This window comes from Hermetia illucens, chromosome 1, assembly GCF_905115235.1.
Source record: "Hermetia illucens chromosome 1, iHerIll2.2.curated.20191125, whole genome shotgun sequence".
NCBI classification, from domain to species: Eukaryota; Metazoa; Arthropoda; class Insecta; order Diptera; family Stratiomyidae; genus Hermetia; species Hermetia illucens.
Window position 1 is genome coordinate 97461685 of NC_051849.1, and position 17824 is coordinate 97479508.

General features: G+C 35.7%; 3 protein-coding genes across 3 annotated transcripts; 1 reads left to right on the forward strand and 2 right to left on the reverse strand.

The window, feature by feature from the left end:
- The first annotated feature begins 6418 nt into the window (after positions 1-6418).
- On the forward strand, positions 6419-6890 carry LOC119655801. The gene is made up of 2 exons (XM_038061933.1): positions 6419-6832; positions 6885-6890. The coding sequence occupies exons 1-2, from the start codon at positions 6491-6493 to the stop codon at positions 6888-6890; spliced, it is 348 nt and encodes a 115-aa protein (XP_037917861.1). The 5' UTR covers positions 6419-6490.
- Positions 6888-9215, reverse strand: LOC119654724 (putative nuclease HARBI1). Its single transcript, XM_038060250.1, has 2 exons — positions 8786-9215; positions 6888-7821 (listed from the first exon to the last, which is right to left on the reverse strand). The coding sequence occupies exons 1-2, from the start codon at positions 9206-9208 to the stop codon at positions 6907-6909; spliced, it is 1338 nt and encodes a 445-aa protein (XP_037916178.1). The 5' UTR covers positions 9209-9215; the 3' UTR covers positions 6888-6906.
- A 5686-nt stretch (positions 9216-14901) lies between these two features.
- LOC119655877 lies at positions 14902-15308 on the reverse strand. The gene is made up of 2 exons (XM_038062051.1): positions 15159-15308; positions 14902-15093 (listed from the first exon to the last, which is right to left on the reverse strand). The coding sequence occupies exons 1-2, from the start codon at positions 15306-15308 to the stop codon at positions 14902-14904; spliced, it is 342 nt and encodes a 113-aa protein (XP_037917979.1).
- Positions 15309-17824: the final 2516 nt, after the last annotated feature.

The following is a 17824-nucleotide window of genomic DNA, read 5'->3' on the forward strand; positions in this document are numbered from 1 at the left end:
TCCACCAACTCATAAATATTCTCAAAACTTGACTGTCGAAGAAATACTTATCGCCATTGTAAAACAAAATAGTCGGGTCGCCAGCGATAACTTTAACTGTGGCGTGAAACTGTTTTGCGAGAAAAAAAAGTATTCGATTTTTTATGTAATTTTTTAAATATTACGGAAAAATAAAACAGAAATGAACGTTTATCGTAGTCCAAGAAACTTGGATACTGCAAGTTAGCATTTCATATCGGTAACGTGATTACTGCTCCAAAAAGGAGTACCGTTATATCTCCTGTTGGCTTTACAGATCCTGAGCATTTACAACAACGGAATCGTTGCAGGTATCAGTAGTTTTCCTGCTATACAAAGGCGTTGAACATCATAAAATATTATAATAATAACAAAAATATTCATAAAATAGCCCAAGTGATAAGTCAAACTCCGCTGTTCATTACGTAATAAAAAACAAAAGAAATTGGCCCCGTAGATTGTAAAACAGGGAGTGATCTACCTGTGAAAATCTTGTCGGAGCAAATGAAATGACAGATAAGGAACAACTCCAATACAATTGTTGCAAATAATTTCGGAATAAAACTATAGTAACAGTTCATCCTCAAACTGTTCTACATTTTCTCCACATATAGGAATTAGCCATTCACTTCCCAAAGAAATATGAATGTGCTCATGAATTTTTCAATAAGGCGAGTCGAGTCTAAATTCAACATTTTCGTTTCCGATGGCTACCAATTGGTGTGGAGAAGAGTGGGCATTACCTTAGAAGGTTATAATACTGAGTCAACATTTAAACATGGCAGTGGAGTGTCATGGTGTCCAAAGGGCCTAGATTGTTATATGTACCTTGAGATGCTAAGGCAGCACATACCAGCTTCGGTTGCTATATTGGGCTTGCCATCTGATGTAACGTTAGTTCATGGAAAATGTTCAAAAGACACAGTCATTCTCGTTAAGGAAGGAATCCTCTGTAATATCAAAAAGACTCTTCCCTATCCACCTCAGAGCCTAAAGTCAAATCCGATAGAACACTTGCAAAAGAGAGGTAAGAACCAAAAAGGGCTTGAAGAATCACACAGGAAGGATATTTGGAAGTATATTTCTGCAGAAGTTCTCTAGAAACCTGTACAGTCAATGAAAAGGAGACTCCTTACAATTTCAAAAGCTAATATTCAATGTTAATGATTCATTTACCCGAGAGGAAAGGTGAAAAGTTTTGCGAGTCTAACGAATATTCATATCCGGCAGCCCAATCGGGGAATGTCACTGTGTATTCTGTAGTTATCAGGATGCCAAAGGCAAAACAATATCGCGAGACTACGCTTCGATGATAAGAATGCTGGAAATATATGTCGAGAAGCTGATACTCTTTCGGGGATAGCTTTTGGGTTGAATGTACACAAAAATTGAAACCTGCGAAGTACAGCATCAAAATTGTAACCCTCAATGTTGCAAAAGCTTTCTGCTTCATCAATGCTATCCGCATATGGGCAGAGTCAATACTGAACGCGAAGAATATGTGCCTCATTATTACGTACGAAGTATATGTTGGCCAATTTGTGGCACCAACAGACTTATAACAGGTAATTGGTTCACATCCATTGACATTTTCAACAAAATGAACGATGAATATGTATGTATGTTGACGATGCTTGGAACGGTCCGCAAAAATGGAGGGCAAATTCCCTTTCCATTTGCGCAAACTGCGTCTTCTAGCAAGAGTTTGGATTATTGTACACCGATAAATCCTGTTTAGAATAAGTTTCTAGCATAAGAAATATAACTCATTTGATCGAAAAATATATGTTACATTTTTATCTAGAGTATAATGTTAACCCGCAGTAATTTACATGCAAAGGTAATGAATGAAGGGATTTAATAAACTCACGGTAAAATGTGCGTTGGAGATTCCAGACAAAATTGAACATAATCAGCTCAAATTTATGCATATCATAAAGTACATTGAATAGGAAATTATTCGCGAACTGCGCAATGACCCATTGATACATAGCAATTTTCTTTGTACTTCACTTTTTACTTTATGAATTTTAGTCTATTAAGAATTTTAACCCGTAAGCAAAATTTGTGTATATAATAAGTGCCCAATCCAATAAAGTTTTAGTATTGTTCAAGTGTCCAAGACTTCTCGTTGAAGCTCAGATGAGGCTGCTTAAGCGCTTGAACGAGTTCATAGGCATTTACGCCCGTTTGTCTTTCCGATCTTGGGAATAGTGAAGATATCCAATTACTTACAGTCACAACTAATTATATCCTGCATTTCCTCTCATACATAATGTAATTCAATATATACAGTCTAGAAAGAACTCACATCATACGATATGAATTAATGCGAAGTGTGCATATCTAATCATTCTAACTCGAATTCAATCCGTCTTAGAATAAAGTAGTAAGAATAGAAGATCGGTCTTTCACATAAACTGAAGCAGCCGATGTTGCACATTATAGTAGCTTTATTAGTCTAAAAAGTCAGAACGGGTAATGCAAAACTAAATGATCTGAAATGGCGGGAATAAAGCGATATAGTTCAAATAAAGTCAGATATGTTCAGTACCTATATATGGTTACATGTAACGCTTACCCTATAAAATAAACATCAATAACTCATAATAAGATAAGCCTGAGTATCCAACACTTGAAGCATAAACAAGAAGTCGTTATCAAATAACATACACTTTCAGAGACGAAGGAATATAAAATGCATATTCAGTTACATATGCATAATGACTATCCTCTGATAAGACCGACTGTAAGACAAACAAATGAACATTAACATGAACATTCACATCTGTTTGTCATAACATAGGATAAGAAATGCATAATGATAAGAAGTAGTCATCGACTCCTATCACTCATGAGTCATGTGTATGTAAGTAATGATAAGTTCGAAATGTAAATGTAAGGATCAAAGTACGAGCCTGACCTTCTATAAAATGTCATGCAAGATGGTCAGCTCGCCAGTTGTATTTGACGTATCGGAAGATACGTGTCGAAAATAATAAAAACGAAAAGAAAGAAATAAAATTGGCGCAGTCGGTAGGATTGCTACCCAAAAGTGAATTTATTAAAATAATTTTCACAAGTTTTAATAAAGTGAGTGTACATCAAATAAAAAAAAAAACTTTTTATTAAATAAAAGGGCAGTGGTTCGTCCTTAAATGACTGAGTAAAGTGAACGTATATCACTTTAACTGCAACTCAGTAGCTTATACGTAATAAGTGGGCATTTTAAAGTTATATTAAAATTCGACACAAATACATACTCAGGACACAGATTTTCCTTAAAGTTATTTCGTGAAACTTGAAAATTTTGTGAAACAGTAGACCACTGTTTGTCAAATAGTCACCGCGTTCTACTTGAAGTAGAAATTCGAAACAATAAACCACTGTTTATTAAATGGTTATAGTGAAAAACACGAAATAAATGTGGACATCTGCGATCATCCAGAGAAGCAGATTAAATTTCAACACAGAGGAATACGCCAACAGCACAAAAAAGCAGGAATCAAACGAAGAAAGCGAACACAGAAACGAAATGGCTACAAATTCAAACACCACCGTGGATCTATCATCAATAAGATCAGCAATTCGAGGATTAATTGACCAACTCCCGACGGTCACTACAAGTAAGGAATATTATGAGTTTAGAGACAAGTGCGATCAAATAAGCTATTTGGCACAATTTCTTCCAACTGTGGAACAAGCTCCAGTTTTAATAACAATGTTACATAAAATTAATATTTTGCGAATTCGCTACGATTCATCGTTAAAATGGGACGTAATTAAACAAAAAGCGGAAGAAGAACTAGACAATGGCAAATCGTATGACACCATGTTAGATGATATTAAATTAATAAATGTTAAGAAGACATCTGAATACTTCGATATCCTTGGAGATAAATTAAATGAAATCAAACTTATGATAGACATCAGAGAAACAACTAGGCAAGACGAAACAAAAAAAACACTATGAAGCGAAAGTAATTAAAATAGCAATTCAAAAACAGGATAGCAGTATTATTGGAATATTAAAATCAATAAAACCTAACACCTTAGAGGATTTGATACATGAAATGAAAGAAGAGAATTATTGGGATAATGATGAAGACACGAGACAGAACTATACCGCTGAACGTAGAAACAATTTTTATAATAGACCCAAGAATGAAAATTTTAGGCAAAACAATTTTAGGAATCAATACCGAAGTTCAAATTATACTCAACAAAACCAGAATCATGAAAATAGACAAAATCATACACAACAAAACCATAACTGGGGTAATAATTCAGGAATATCTAGACAACATTTTTCACAACAAAATCGGACTTGGGGACAAAATTCAAGACAGAACAGGCAAAATTCTACACAAACCAGACAGAATTGGGGACAAAACAGACAAAACTCTACACCAACTGTACAAAATTGGGGGCAAAATAGAAATTGGGGAAATCATAATACATTTCAAAACCCTTACAATCAGAGCAATAATAGTGTTCAAACCAGAAGGGAACACACTCCCATAGATACTATCATAACATGATCAATGAGCAAAATTTTCGGCTAACAGCCTCAAGATTAGATTACCTTACATAGAGCTGTATCACCCATTGAGGAACATAAAAGCCATGATAGACACAGGTTCTACAATATCATTCGCTAATACTAAAATAACAGACCCAAGAGGATACATTAAAGTTGACAAAAGGATAGTTAATACAATGAACGGTGGGACCGTTTTAGACACAATTATAACTAGGGACGCATTCGAAGAATTCAATTCAAAGGAAAAATTTTCATTTTTCGTACATAATTTTTCGGATACATTTGATATATTATTGGGTTCAGACATATTAGAGAAACTTAAAACAAATATTAATTATGAAACACAAGAAATCACCTTCAATGGTAGACTCCATAAATTAATAATACCTGGTACGGAATTATCCGAACCGTCACAATTAGAAATAGAGGAAATATGTAATTTAGTTGAGGAAAAAGTTGACAGATTTAGATTAGACCACTTGAATAAGAAAGAAAAAGACAGCTTAGGGAAAATATTAGGTAAATATAACGACCTAATGTTTAATGAGGAAACTGACAATTTGAGCTTCACTCATCATATTAAACACTATATTCGTACTAAAACAAATGAACCAATATATACACGGGTATATCGCACTACAGGAAAACATAAAGAAGTAATAGACAAGACAATTGAAGAATATCTAGAATCAGGCATAATTAGGCATTCCGAATCACCATACAATGCACCAGTTTGGGCTGTACCCAAGAAAATGGATGCAAGTGGTAAGGAAAAATGGCGAGTAGTAATAGGCTACCGCAAGATTAATAACGAAACAATAGAGGATAAATATCCTATACCTAATATCGAGGATATATTGGATAAATTGGGAAGATGTCAATATTTCACGACATTGGATTTGGCGAAAGGGTTTCACCAAATCGAAATAGAAGAAAAGGATACAGAGAAAACTGCTTTCTCTACTTCTAGCGGTCACTATGAATTCTTAAGGATGCCATTTGGGTTGAAAAATGCACCTGCAACTTTTCAACGATTAATGAATAACGTATTAAAAGAATATATAGGTAAATTATGTTTCGTTTATCTCGTGCGTGTTTGTTGTTGTTGGATGTCATGTGCGTATTGCTTGGGTGATGGGGAATTGCTTATCAGGTTGACATATTTGGGAGCGTGTGAATATTAGACCGCACGTGAATATGTAGTAAGTTTGAAAATGATGGTTTTTTGTAGATTTTAAATGTACTTGGCTGATTTTGTTGTTGTTGTTGAGGTTGCTGATAAGAGGCGATCGTTTGGGTGCCATGTGCTAATTGTTTGGGTGACGGGAAATCGCTTATCAAGTTGATGTATATTAGGGACTGTGTGAATATTAAACCGCAGGCGAATATATTGTAAGTTTGAAAGTGATGGTTTTGTAGATCAAAATGTACTCGGGCTGATTTTCTTGTGGTTACTGATAAGAGGTAATCGTTGGAGTACCATGTCCGTATTGCTTGGGGTGATGGAAATCGCTTATCAAATAAATTAACATAAATAGTTGAGTTACGTTAATTTCTAACGAATTCGAGCAAGTCAATACGGATGAACGAACTAGAAAAAAACTGATTGTGTGCTGCCGTCGGTATAAATTGGAATTTGCGTGTTAAGGGGGCTTTACACGCAACGATACGTTGTAGCAATTTATCGTAACGACCAGATTGTTACAATTTATCGTTGTGTGTAAACGGGAGATTGTAGCGATTTATTGGGATTGGAGTTGGAGTGGATGGTTGATGCCGGCCGGCATCAATTTCTGGGAATCGTAACGACATGTTGGAACGTGTAAACAGTTGCACCAATTCATCGCTACGATTTCACTCAGTGTCCATTCTGTTTTTGCGCTGAGGTGTTTGTATTGTAGGATTGTTTCGTGAGTGTTGTAGGTAATCATGGCAGAAAATGCAAGTAAACAAACACCTCGTGAGTTATTAATTGAATTTATAGAACTTTATAGAAGTTTTACCTGTTTGTGGCTCGTTAAGAGCAAAGAATACTCCGACAGGAACAAAAAAGACTTAGCTTATATTGAGCTAGTTAAAAAGTTCAAGGAGTTTGATCCGTCGGCAGATAGGAACACTGTCGTAAAAAAAATTAACGCGTTGCGTACGGTTTACAAGAAAGAACTTTCGAAAGTTAAGAGTTCGGAGAAATCTGGGGCTGGTGCGGATGATATATACAAACCTAGTTTGTGGTATTTCGACCTTCTTCATTTCTTGAACGACCAGGATTTTGCAAGACCTAGTAGAAACACAATGAGTGATGTGGATGCAGTAACACAACAAGACGTAAGTAAAAATGCAATTTATTAATAGCATAAATAGTGTAATGATTTGGTTGAATTGTTACAATAATAAAACAAATTATTCAATCTAGTGTTTGTATAGTATGCTTTAACTTTAGAACTGTTAATTTCAAGCGTTAAGTGCAAATTTTTCTTGCCAAGGAACTGACCCCTCACCGTTAAAATACATACAGACCTTTCTCGAACAGTTTTCGCGTGTTGTAAAACTTGACCTCCTGAACGACGTTGCAGGTTGTGTAGCAAATCGGGATGAGCCCTTGCACCTAGTTGAATAGTATCATCGATAATATTTTCATGATCAAAACTATCAGGAGGGGTGTAGGTGGCTGATTTTTTTCGCAATAAGTTGTGCAAAGCACAGCACGCAAGAACTACTGATTCAATGGTTTCCACATCTAAGTTTATTGCGGTGTGAAAAATGCAGAATCGTGAAGCTAAAATTCCAAAACTGTTCTCAACCACTCGCCGTGCCCTCGATATGCGATAGTTGCAAATTTTTCTCTCGTTGTTAAGGGAATCCCGGCTGTATGGCTTAATAAGATCAGGGCGCAATGCAAAGGCGTCGTCCCCCACAAATACATATTCCAGATGAAGATCGAAGGTAACTGGTTCAGGTTCAGGAATGTTCAGTTGCTTATTTACAAGTTTTTCATAGAAAAGAGTGTTGTTTATGACGCCTCCATCAGATATTCTACCGTTCGTTCCTACATCACAATATATAAATTCACAGTGAGCGTTTGCTATAGCCATCAAGACTATACTGTGTGTCTTTTTGTAATTGAAGTAGTAGGAACCGCTATCCTTGGGTTGAACAATCCGGACATGCTTTCCATCGATCGCCCCCAAACAGTGAGGAAATTGCCACTTCTCATCAAAATCTGAAGCGATTTTTAACCACTCACTTGCTGTTTTAGGAAACTGAAACAAAAAACTATACTTAATAGTTTTATTATCAAATTATTTATCTAATACTAGATTAAGTTAGGTTAGGTTAGGTAGGGTTAGGTTAGGTTAGGTTATAGTTATATTTCCGTGTTTGTGGGCTTAATAACTAACAATACGTGGTTTTTTTGAACAGGAAGATTCAGAACCTACTGACCAAGACTACTTTCAACGACGAGAGATAAACACACCGGCTCCTCCGACATCGGGGGATGATGGATCAAGTGCATCAACAAGTGTGGCAGCTTCACCAATGTTATCACGGCCAAAACGAAAAAAGAACATGACTCCAGCAGATGAAGTGATACACCTCGCGGGAGAGCAGTTAAAATGTCTTCGTCCTGATGATGAATTCGAAGCCTTCGGAAAGTATATAACGCATAAGTTACGTTCCCTTAAAGGAAACCAGTCTGGATTCGCACGAAAACTCATAAACGATGTGATTTTTGAGGGAGAGCTTGAAGCACTCACCAAAGATTTTAAAGTAATGGATAGTCAACCACACCGTTCACTCGGACATGACTATGTACAATTCCACCCTCCATCATACCTTCAACGACCTCACCCTCCACCTTCCATTTCTCAAATTCCAAATCATCAACTCTCACAACTCTTAACAAACCAATACAGTCCTGAACAAGCCGACTCCCAACAACCCATTACTCAGCAACCAGAACCTCAACAACACACTGATTCAAACTACACGTGACACTCAGCTAGTGAGATATATTCCAAGCAATTAATGGGTAACAATGTTTCGACCTTCTTTAAGAACTTCTCTGAGTAGCAGGACCTTTTCTTCTATGCTTATTTACTTTATTGCATTGTATTACACTTGATTGAATTATATTACACTTGATTGTATTGTATTAGAATTTATTGTATTGTTTTAAGCTTGAATTTGAATATGATTACAAATAATAAACTGTTCTTAACATACCTGTATGTATTGTTTTAATACTTCGTAGATAGCCTCACATGTTTCCGGGATTATTTTGCTGAGGGCTGGTCTAGAAATGGCAGTTGAATATTCCATGTCCTTCAAACTTCTTCCAGTGGCAAGGAATCGTAAGGTAGCAGAGAGTCTTTCGTGGGGAGATACCGCTTTCCTCATAACAGTATCACATTTCGCTATAAACGGAGAAACTAAACTTAGCAGCTCAACATAGGTCTCTTCGTCCATTCTCAAATAATTTCGCCAGTCATTTGGTTCATTTTGTAATTCTTTCAACAATTTTACATGAGAGAAATCCTTCCTCTTAAGCAACCACTCCCGGCTCCACTGTGTTCTTGGTTTTCGCGACTTCTTCACCTTTCTCACCAAACAACCGATGTACAGCGACAGCAACACTACTTCCTCCATGGTTAAAGCTTTTTTTATAAAGACTGGGGGGTCGATGTAGGGTGACATTTGACAAGAAATCGTTACAATTTAGCGTAGCGTGTAAACAGTGCTCTACTCTTTCGATTTGTTGGAGCGATAAATCGTTCAATGAATTGTTACGAGTTATCGTTGCGTGTAAAGCCCCCTTTAAGTTACGTGAAGTTATAATAATAATAAAGATAAAAGTGATTTTGCGTGTGTGTGTCTGTCTGTGTTTGTGCTGCCGCGCGTACAAAGTTTTGTAGACAATAAAAACAAAAAACTGATTGATTGATTGATTGTTATCGGGGGCTTATAAAACTTTTTTTTCGTAAAATTTATTAACTATTAACTAAATCTATTAACTATGTATTGTGAATTTTGTAAAATTGAGGTAGGGAGTTCGTCGTGGCAGTTTCATCTGCGAACAAATTCGCACAGGCGAAACGCGACCGAGGCAATTGATGCCAACCTGAAAAGAGTGAAAGGTTGTTTTGGTAACCGGATCGAAACCCTGGTATACGAAAACATGGACGAAGCTCTTTTGAATGCCACAGAGTTTTTTAAGAGGATGGAGGCTCCTTTGATGGAATACCTTCGTAATACGTTAGAGCAGCGCATGGCATTCAAATTTAATATTGAACTTTTCGCGGAGTTTATAAAAATAATGGATGAGGACAGTGAAAGTGTTGTGAGCATCAAGTCTTTCAATACCAAGATGCATGCAATATTGAGTGCTAATGAGATAGAGCCCGCGTTTAACAATATGACGGCTCAAATAGTGGAAAAAATGGAAGGGTTTCAGGAGAAGGACAGTGGATGGGCTTTATTGAGGTTAACGCATTGCGAATTAAACCTAAATGAGTTCAAACCACTGCGAGGAACGAATTTTATTCCATCCCCAAAGTATATAGCCCAAAAACGTGCATGTGTGAATGTAAGAAATAAAGATATTTATTGCTTCAAGTCGAGCATCATTTCTGCCCTATACCCCGTGAACACTCACTTGGAAAAAACATCATCATATGAAATCGATGATATCACAGATAGTGTAATAGTGCTGAAAAATGGACGAATTATAAACTTTTGGGGGCTTGATTTCCCCCTTAAAGTGAAAGACATTAGTGTGTTCGAGGAGCTGAATCCATCAATCAGCATCAATTTATTCGGGTATGATTCAGAAATTAAAAAGATTGTGGGTCCCTATCACCTGTCGAAGGAGGAAAAGGTGCACCACATCAACTTGCTGCTGCTGCAATTTGGAGAAAAAAACCGCTACATTTGGATTAAAGATATGTCAAGGTAAGAGAATATAACAGATTAGTCTTTCTTTCAGAGCCTTTCATATATTTTATTTTCTTAGATTAACACGAGAGCAACAAACATCACACTGCTCAAAAATATTTATATGCAACAAATGTCTTCAGCATTTCTATTCAACTGAAAAGCTGAAGAGTCATGAAAACGATTGCAGCAAAATTGTAACGAAAATGGTGTCCCCGGAGAAATCAACGTTGGAGTATAGACGTTTTAAGAGACAAATAGATGTGCCTTTTGTAGTCTATGCAAATTTCGAATGTCTACTTCAAGATATTCAAAGTTGTCAGCCAGATCCAGCATCAGCGTCAACAACAACTCTTCAAGAGCATATACCGTGTGCTTTTGCTTACTATATTAAGTGTTGTTACCATTCTAATTTAGATAGGTTTAGAATATACCAGGGACCAGATTCTCCTAAAAAATTTATTAATTCGTTAGTATCTGATTTAAAATGGTTCTATATAAATCATATTCAGAAACCCAAATCATCAAATACTTTGACTTTAGATGAGGAAAAAACGCAAAGAGAAGCAACTCTATGCTGCATTTGTAAAAAAATGCTGGGTATTTATAGAGTTCGTGAACATTGTCACTTTACCGGAAAGTATAGATGTCCGGCTCATAACTCATGCAATCTTTTGCTTCAAGTTCCAAAATTCTTCCCAATTCTATTTCATAACTTTTCATAGTATGATTGTCATTTGTTTATCAAGGAGCTGGCAAGTATTGATGTAGATATTTCAATAATACCTCTTTAATAAGGAACTGTACGTTTCGCTTCCCAAAAGAATACCCCTTAATGATTCTGAAACCATTGAATTAAGATTTTTGGATTCGTTCAGATTTATGCATAGCAGTCTTGATGCACTCGTAAACAATCTGGCTCCTAAAGATTTGAAAACTTTTTCAGGGGTATATGGAGATAGCGAAAAATTCAGTCTTCTTACGTGAAAGGGTGTGTTTCCTTATGAATATATAAACTCTTGGGATCGACTTAATGAAACTTCTCTACCATCTCGAGAGAAATTTTTCAATAAGATGTCAAACACTGAGTGCAAAGAAGCAGATTATCAACATGCGCTCAATGTTTGGAAGCAATTCAATTGTGGTGTTATGTGGGACTATTTGGAGTTGTATCTGAAAACAGATGTTTTTGAAAATTTTCGAAATGTTTGTAAAAATATATATGGACTTGATCCTTGTCAATATTATACGACTCCTGGCTTATCATAGGATACCCTGCTTAAAATTACATCCATAAAACTGGAGCTTCTCACAGATATCGAAATGCATCACTTTGTGAAAAGAGGAATTAGGGGGGGGGGGGGGGGTATTACGCAATGTTCGCATCGCCATTCAACTGCAAATAATAAATATATGAAAAATTATAAAGAAGAGGATCCTTCCAAATATTTAATGTATCTAGATGCTAATAATCTATACGGATGGGCAATGTCACAGCCGCTTCCCTATGCTGAATTCAAGTAGGTTGAAAATATAGTTGATTTTGATGTTTTGAATATTGCAGCAGATTCGGATATTGGATACATATTGGAAGTTGATTTGGAGTATCCAATATCAAAACATGATGAGCACAATGATTTGCCATTATGTCCAGAAAATAAAATCCTGCATAATTCGAAAACTAACAAACTGATTGTGGATTTAACAGACAAGCAAAAATATGTTATCCACTATCGGAATCTGCAGCAATGCATTCAAAATGGTTTGAAACTGACTCGTATCTACAGGATTTTACAGTTTAAACAATCCAGTTGGTTGAAGGAATATATCGATTTAAATACCCATTACAGGAAAATGAGTAAAAATCCTTTCGAGAAAAATTTTTTCAAACTTTTGAATAATGCAGTTTATGGCAAAACCATGGAAAACGTCGATAAAAGAAAGGACGTAAAAATTGTTACCGATTGGGAGAGTCGAGGCAGACATTCAGGCGCTCGAGTGCTTATTTCAAAACCCAATTTTCACAGCGCAGCTGTATTTACACCAAACATGGCAGCTATCCAAATGGATAGAGTATTTACTTGCTACGACAAACCAATTTACTTGGGATTTACTGCTTGATCTATCCAAACTGAAAATGTATGATTTTCACTATCATTATATGAAACCTAAGTATAATGATAAGCTCATTCTAAATTACATGGATACGGACAGTTTCATTTACACTATCGAAACGGAAGATGTGTACAAAGATATTTTGTCTGATATTGATACACAATTTGATACATCAGAATATGCTACCGATAATATATATAATATTCCTCAAAAAAATGCTAAAGTCTTGGGTTTGATGAAAGATGAAAATAATGGTAAGATAATGACAGAATTTATAGGATTAAGATCTAAAATGTATTCATTTAGCGTAGAAAATGACGGTTTTGTTAAAAAAGCCAAAGGAGTTAAGAAAATGATAATGGATGGTTTAAGTTTAGATGATTATCGTGATTGTCTATTTAGAAAAAAAATATTTAGAGGTAACATGTTTATATTTAGGTCTAAGATGCATAATTTGTATACAGAATGTATTAATAAAATTGCATTAAACTACTTAGATGATAAGCGATTCATAAGAGAGGACGGGGTTAGAACATATGCTTGGGGACATTTTATCATAATATAAGAATGAATGTAAACTAGAATAAAATGATTCATATGATAATAATAAATGGATGTAGACTAGAAAAAAAAAGTTTTCTTTCTCTCTCTCTTTTTATGGAATAGGAGCAACCGAAAGGGTAGGTAATTTCAATCGTTCATGGTAAATATACAATTAGTTGGTTTTCGCAAATCGATTGGAATAGAATGGAGTTTTTAAATATACTTCTTGTCTTAGGTTTTGGTGTGCCTTTTCTTTTAGGTAGCCCATTACCAGTGGTGAATCTTAATACCAACGAAAGTACAAACAATTTAGCGTTTAATTGTTACAATACGACCCACCAACCCCAAAGTATTTGAACTTCATTAAACCCAAAAACCAAAGTACGCGTTGCATACATGTGCATTTCCGCCACGCGCATTTTTTCTATTCATTCATTCAAGTTCATTAAGTTATCATATTGCGCGTATGTACATTTCCGCCAAAGGCACATTTTTTATTCTTTCAATTTTGCTGTTGCAACAATTAGCATGAACTAATTATTGCAACAGCTCAGCAATAATTTCATACAAATTTATAACATTCGGAATCAGGAAGGGTCAGGAAGGCACCCCGATTGCCCAGTGTGAGACTGCACTGGGGTACTTGCTCTTGTATCGGTTCATGTCCTAAAAGAGGACAAATAAAATAAATTATATTATAAACCGATTTGCGCGTTTTTATTTTTTTTTTTTTGCTAAAACGTTCGCGGTTAATAAAAGTTTTAATCTCGTGCTACCTGATAACAATACAGCGCAAGTGACATTATCTTTTCGACTTATGACTGTTAGTACAGTTTCAACAGAAACGAACACATCGTTTCAAAATGATGCCGATGTTGCTATTTCATCATCATCATGGCTGAGGTCGACGTCAACAACAACAACAACAGAACCGTCTAGAAGATATGTTACAGTCAATGAAGCAATAGAAGGATTTCGGCAAGCTTTGATTAAGAAGGAAATGGAAATAGCTGGAATTATCGAGAGCGAAAATATTTTTTACAGGCACTTTAAATTAGAGTTCGATGATGACAAAATTTTAACAGTTCGATGTACATATGATAGCAAATATTCCATGCGCTCACTGAAAATCGCATGTTATGAATACCATGAGTTCGAAACCGAAAGAATACTCAGTAATGGCGAGGTTGAGTATATAAAACAGGCAGATCCAGACTATAGGAGCAATATAGAATTTCTGGACTTGAAGAAAATGAAGCAAACCTATTCTATGAGTATTGCTTGAACCGCGAACCTGTGCACAACGAATTAAAAAAATGACGACGAATAAAAATAACAACGATGGGGACGACGACCTTCAACGTTCTATTGAGGAGTTGAAACATTTTTTTTGTACCAACAGATTGCTAATTCTTACGGAGCACTTTAACCAATTTATAAGCAGCTATACGTTTTTGAAACCATACGCTGAAATGTCGCAGAAAGTCAGCCAATTTGGAAAACATTACGTGAGCTGCCCGTGGGCATATGACGATGCAAAATGCGGACCAGAGACTTGTGAATGTTATAGTGTTCGTAGGAGAATAAATGAAATGAAAAACCTTGTTCAGTTTTACAAAAGATTAACTAATAAATCAATTTCATTCTTCAATCAAAATTACAGTGTTTCATTGTGAATCTTAATATATCATATCCTTGGTATTTATCCAGGAATTGTGTTTCGTCGAGAACCCTAGCCACTTCACAAACGCTTAGTTACCATTCCTTTTCAATATTTTTTCCACAAGATAAATTGACGGATGCTCAGCTTTCAATAGTTCAGGCTCATAAAAACCACCTTCAATTTTATTTCCTTCGTAATCTTCTAATAGATATGTAACGGGATTGGTAATACGAATTTCGCGAATCTTGAAAATTTCCGTGGTCGAATTTGGTGTGTAGCCCTTTTCAAATACATGCTTGTATTTACTGATTCGAACATGGGTAATCATGTGAATGGACCCATCACTTTAATGTTGTTGTATACGGTAGACAGGAGTAATTTTTCATTGGAACTATTCACAGCAGATGGAGCCATTTTAATTGTTCGGTGTTTTTTATTATTGTAGGCGTCAACTGCATCATCGACTTGATTGATCCACTTGTAGTTTCCATTCATATTAAACTCTTTCCACATCATATTCTTTAGGTACGATTGAATTGTCCAACAATTGATGCCTTAAGTGGACTATACGTGGAATAATGGTTTATTTGATATTTTGCCATAACATTTTTAAAATGTTTATTGTAGAATTCTTTTCCGTCGTCTGTTTGTAGGTTTTTAGGAATGCGTCCTCGTTGTAGAATCTGTCCAATTGCTATAGCAACTTCTTTGCCCCTTTTTGTTTTGATGGAAGTCGTTCATGCAAACTTGGAAAACGTGTCGATGATCGTAAGAAGGAAACGGAACCCCGTATTGCCGCTAGCATATGCTCCCATTTCAGCTAAATCGGCCTGCCGCAAGTCATCCAAACCTTTAATTATGACTCATGTCACTTAAAATTTTTTCGAGCTGACCTATGTAATTCGTTTACTACTTGCCGTTTGCTCATTTTAGAATGAACTGAATTTCGTAATATGATTGATAATTGTATTTGTTGTTGTTTTTAAGGTATGACTTTGAACTGTCATCATCATCATAGTTTTGTAAGTTCGTCGATTTCAAGTTGAATTTATCTGTCTATATATTCTTTGAGTTTCTCAATGTTAATATCAACGTAGTTCTTTGTAGAAGCATCAGCATCCTCAACGGGTTCTCCAAGATTCTTGAGTTGTTTGAATTTGATGTTGTAATCACCGCTTTCCGTTTTATTAAATCCCGCACCATGCAAACCTTGTAGACCATCCTTACCAGGTTTTCCTTCCGGACCTCGGGGACCCGAGGGCCCCTGCTGACCTATAGGACCTTGGGGACCTTGAGGACCCGGGGGTCCTTGAAGTCCTTGCAAACCACGTTTTCCTCCTCCAGTATCGTTTGAAAATCGACCAAATTTATCAACACCCATTTAATAAATGATGTGAGCTGCGTGTTTATTCTATTATTTGTGATTCTTTCAATTCTTCAATGATTGATATAATTTCATTGTTATGATTATTGTGACCGGCTTGCTGTGACGCAATGAGTAACCGCAATCGACTTACTAGTTCATTGGGATCATCCCAATATATATAGTCAATTTGTTTGTTAGACGTTTCCATTAAATTAGGGTTTTTGCATTTAATATTAGGGGTTCGTGTTAACCCTTTTCCTTCTTTTATATTTAACAATTTAGAAATTATTCTTGTATATTTAAAGCTTCGATACTGTCATAAGAACGCCTGTGGGCATTAGAGTGTAGAAGAATACTTTTATAATTCTCTAAATCATCGTCGGAATATATTGTTTCATCTGGATACTTCATAAAAAGCAGTTCATATAAACCCCGACTTCCAATGTAAGATTTTTCATCTACAATTATATGGTTATCATCGATTGCGAAATCTGAATTTCCTATTTTCCACTGATTTCCATTATTGTCATCCCTATATACCCCATAAATACTGTCAATTACAGATAGTTGATTTACATAGATATCTAGATATTGCTTAGCATTTGCAGATTTTGCTTCAGGTATTCTCCCAGATATTCTTGTCCTTCCGGAGTGGCAACATATTGGCGAACAGCTTTTGTAGAAGAAGAAGTGTTGGTGAGGTTAAGTTTCCGGTTAAACTTTGACTTAGGAGTTTCAAAAATGTGTTCATTTTCTTCATAGACACGATCTCTTTTTAATTCCTCATCTTTACATTTAATACGAGCTGATGAAGACTCTTCTTTGATCTTTTGTTTTTTTATGTCTTGTTCCTGCAATACTTTAGCTTTTTTAACAAATTCTTTGAGGGGTTCTGTGATGGGCTTAAATGTTTCTTCCAACTGAATCTCTGTTCCGGCTTTGTTAGCTTTCAGCTGTTGATATTTTTTCCTTATTGAATCGGTTGTCTTTACAATATCTCTGAGCAACTGTTTGTCAAGCTTTGTTCTTTTCATTGTTTATGCAAACGGATGCAATTGGTCAAATTTCGAAATATATCTAAAATGTTTTGAAATATTCTTTCAATAGGTTCTAGTTTGATTTTGAACTGATTTTTGCAGCACCTAAATCGATTTGTTTCTCTTTTGAATTGTTTGGAACTGTCCTCACTGTTGCTGCACTCAAACTGTTATCGAACTGTATTGAACAGCTATTGAGCTGCATCAAACTGATCCTTTGAACTGTTCGTGAACTGATTTTAACTGCTCCTGGACTGCTTTGAACTGCTCTGAACTGCTCCTGAACTGCTTTGAACTGCTCCTGAACTGCTAAGTTAGTAATGATGCTTTTAATAGATGTGGGGTTCTTTCCATACTGTGGATTTGCTTTTATAGTATTATGAATATATCGAATCCCTTTCGATATCGACCCTTCTCTAAGAAACTGTCTTTATCAATTACACAGAATCCATATTTATCATTCCAACATTCAGCACAAATGGTTCTAAACTGTCCGAAAGTCATGTCGGTGTTTACGTGATCATTGTAAATGTGTCTTAAATTCATATCATCCTGTTTGAATATAATCAAAAAATTTCCGTTATCTCGAATAAGGTGTTTCGGTATTC

What these genes read in the sequence shown, in the direction of transcription:
- LOC119655877 (XM_038062051.1), bottom strand. Translation starts at nt 15,308, where the DNA reads ATGAATGGAAACTACAAGTGGATCAATCAAGTCGATGATGCAGTTGAC. An exon ending in CCGTATACAACAACATTAAA is followed by an intron (nt 15,094 to 15,158) that starts GTGATGGGTCCA and finishes GTATTTGAAAAG; the next exon opens with GGCTACACACCAAATTCGAC.
- LOC119655801 (XM_038061933.1), top strand. Translation starts at nt 6,491, where the DNA reads ATGGCAGAAAATGCAAGTAAACAAACACCTCGTGAGTTATTAATTGAA.
- LOC119654724 (XM_038060250.1), bottom strand. Translation starts at nt 9,208, where the DNA reads ATGGAGGAAGTAGTGTTGCTGTCGCTGTACATCGGTTGTTTGGTGAGA. An exon ending in TATTAAAACAATACATACAG is followed by an intron (nt 7,822 to 8,785) that starts GTATGTTAAGAA and finishes TTTTTGTTTCAG; the next exon opens with TTTCCTAAAACAGCAAGTGA.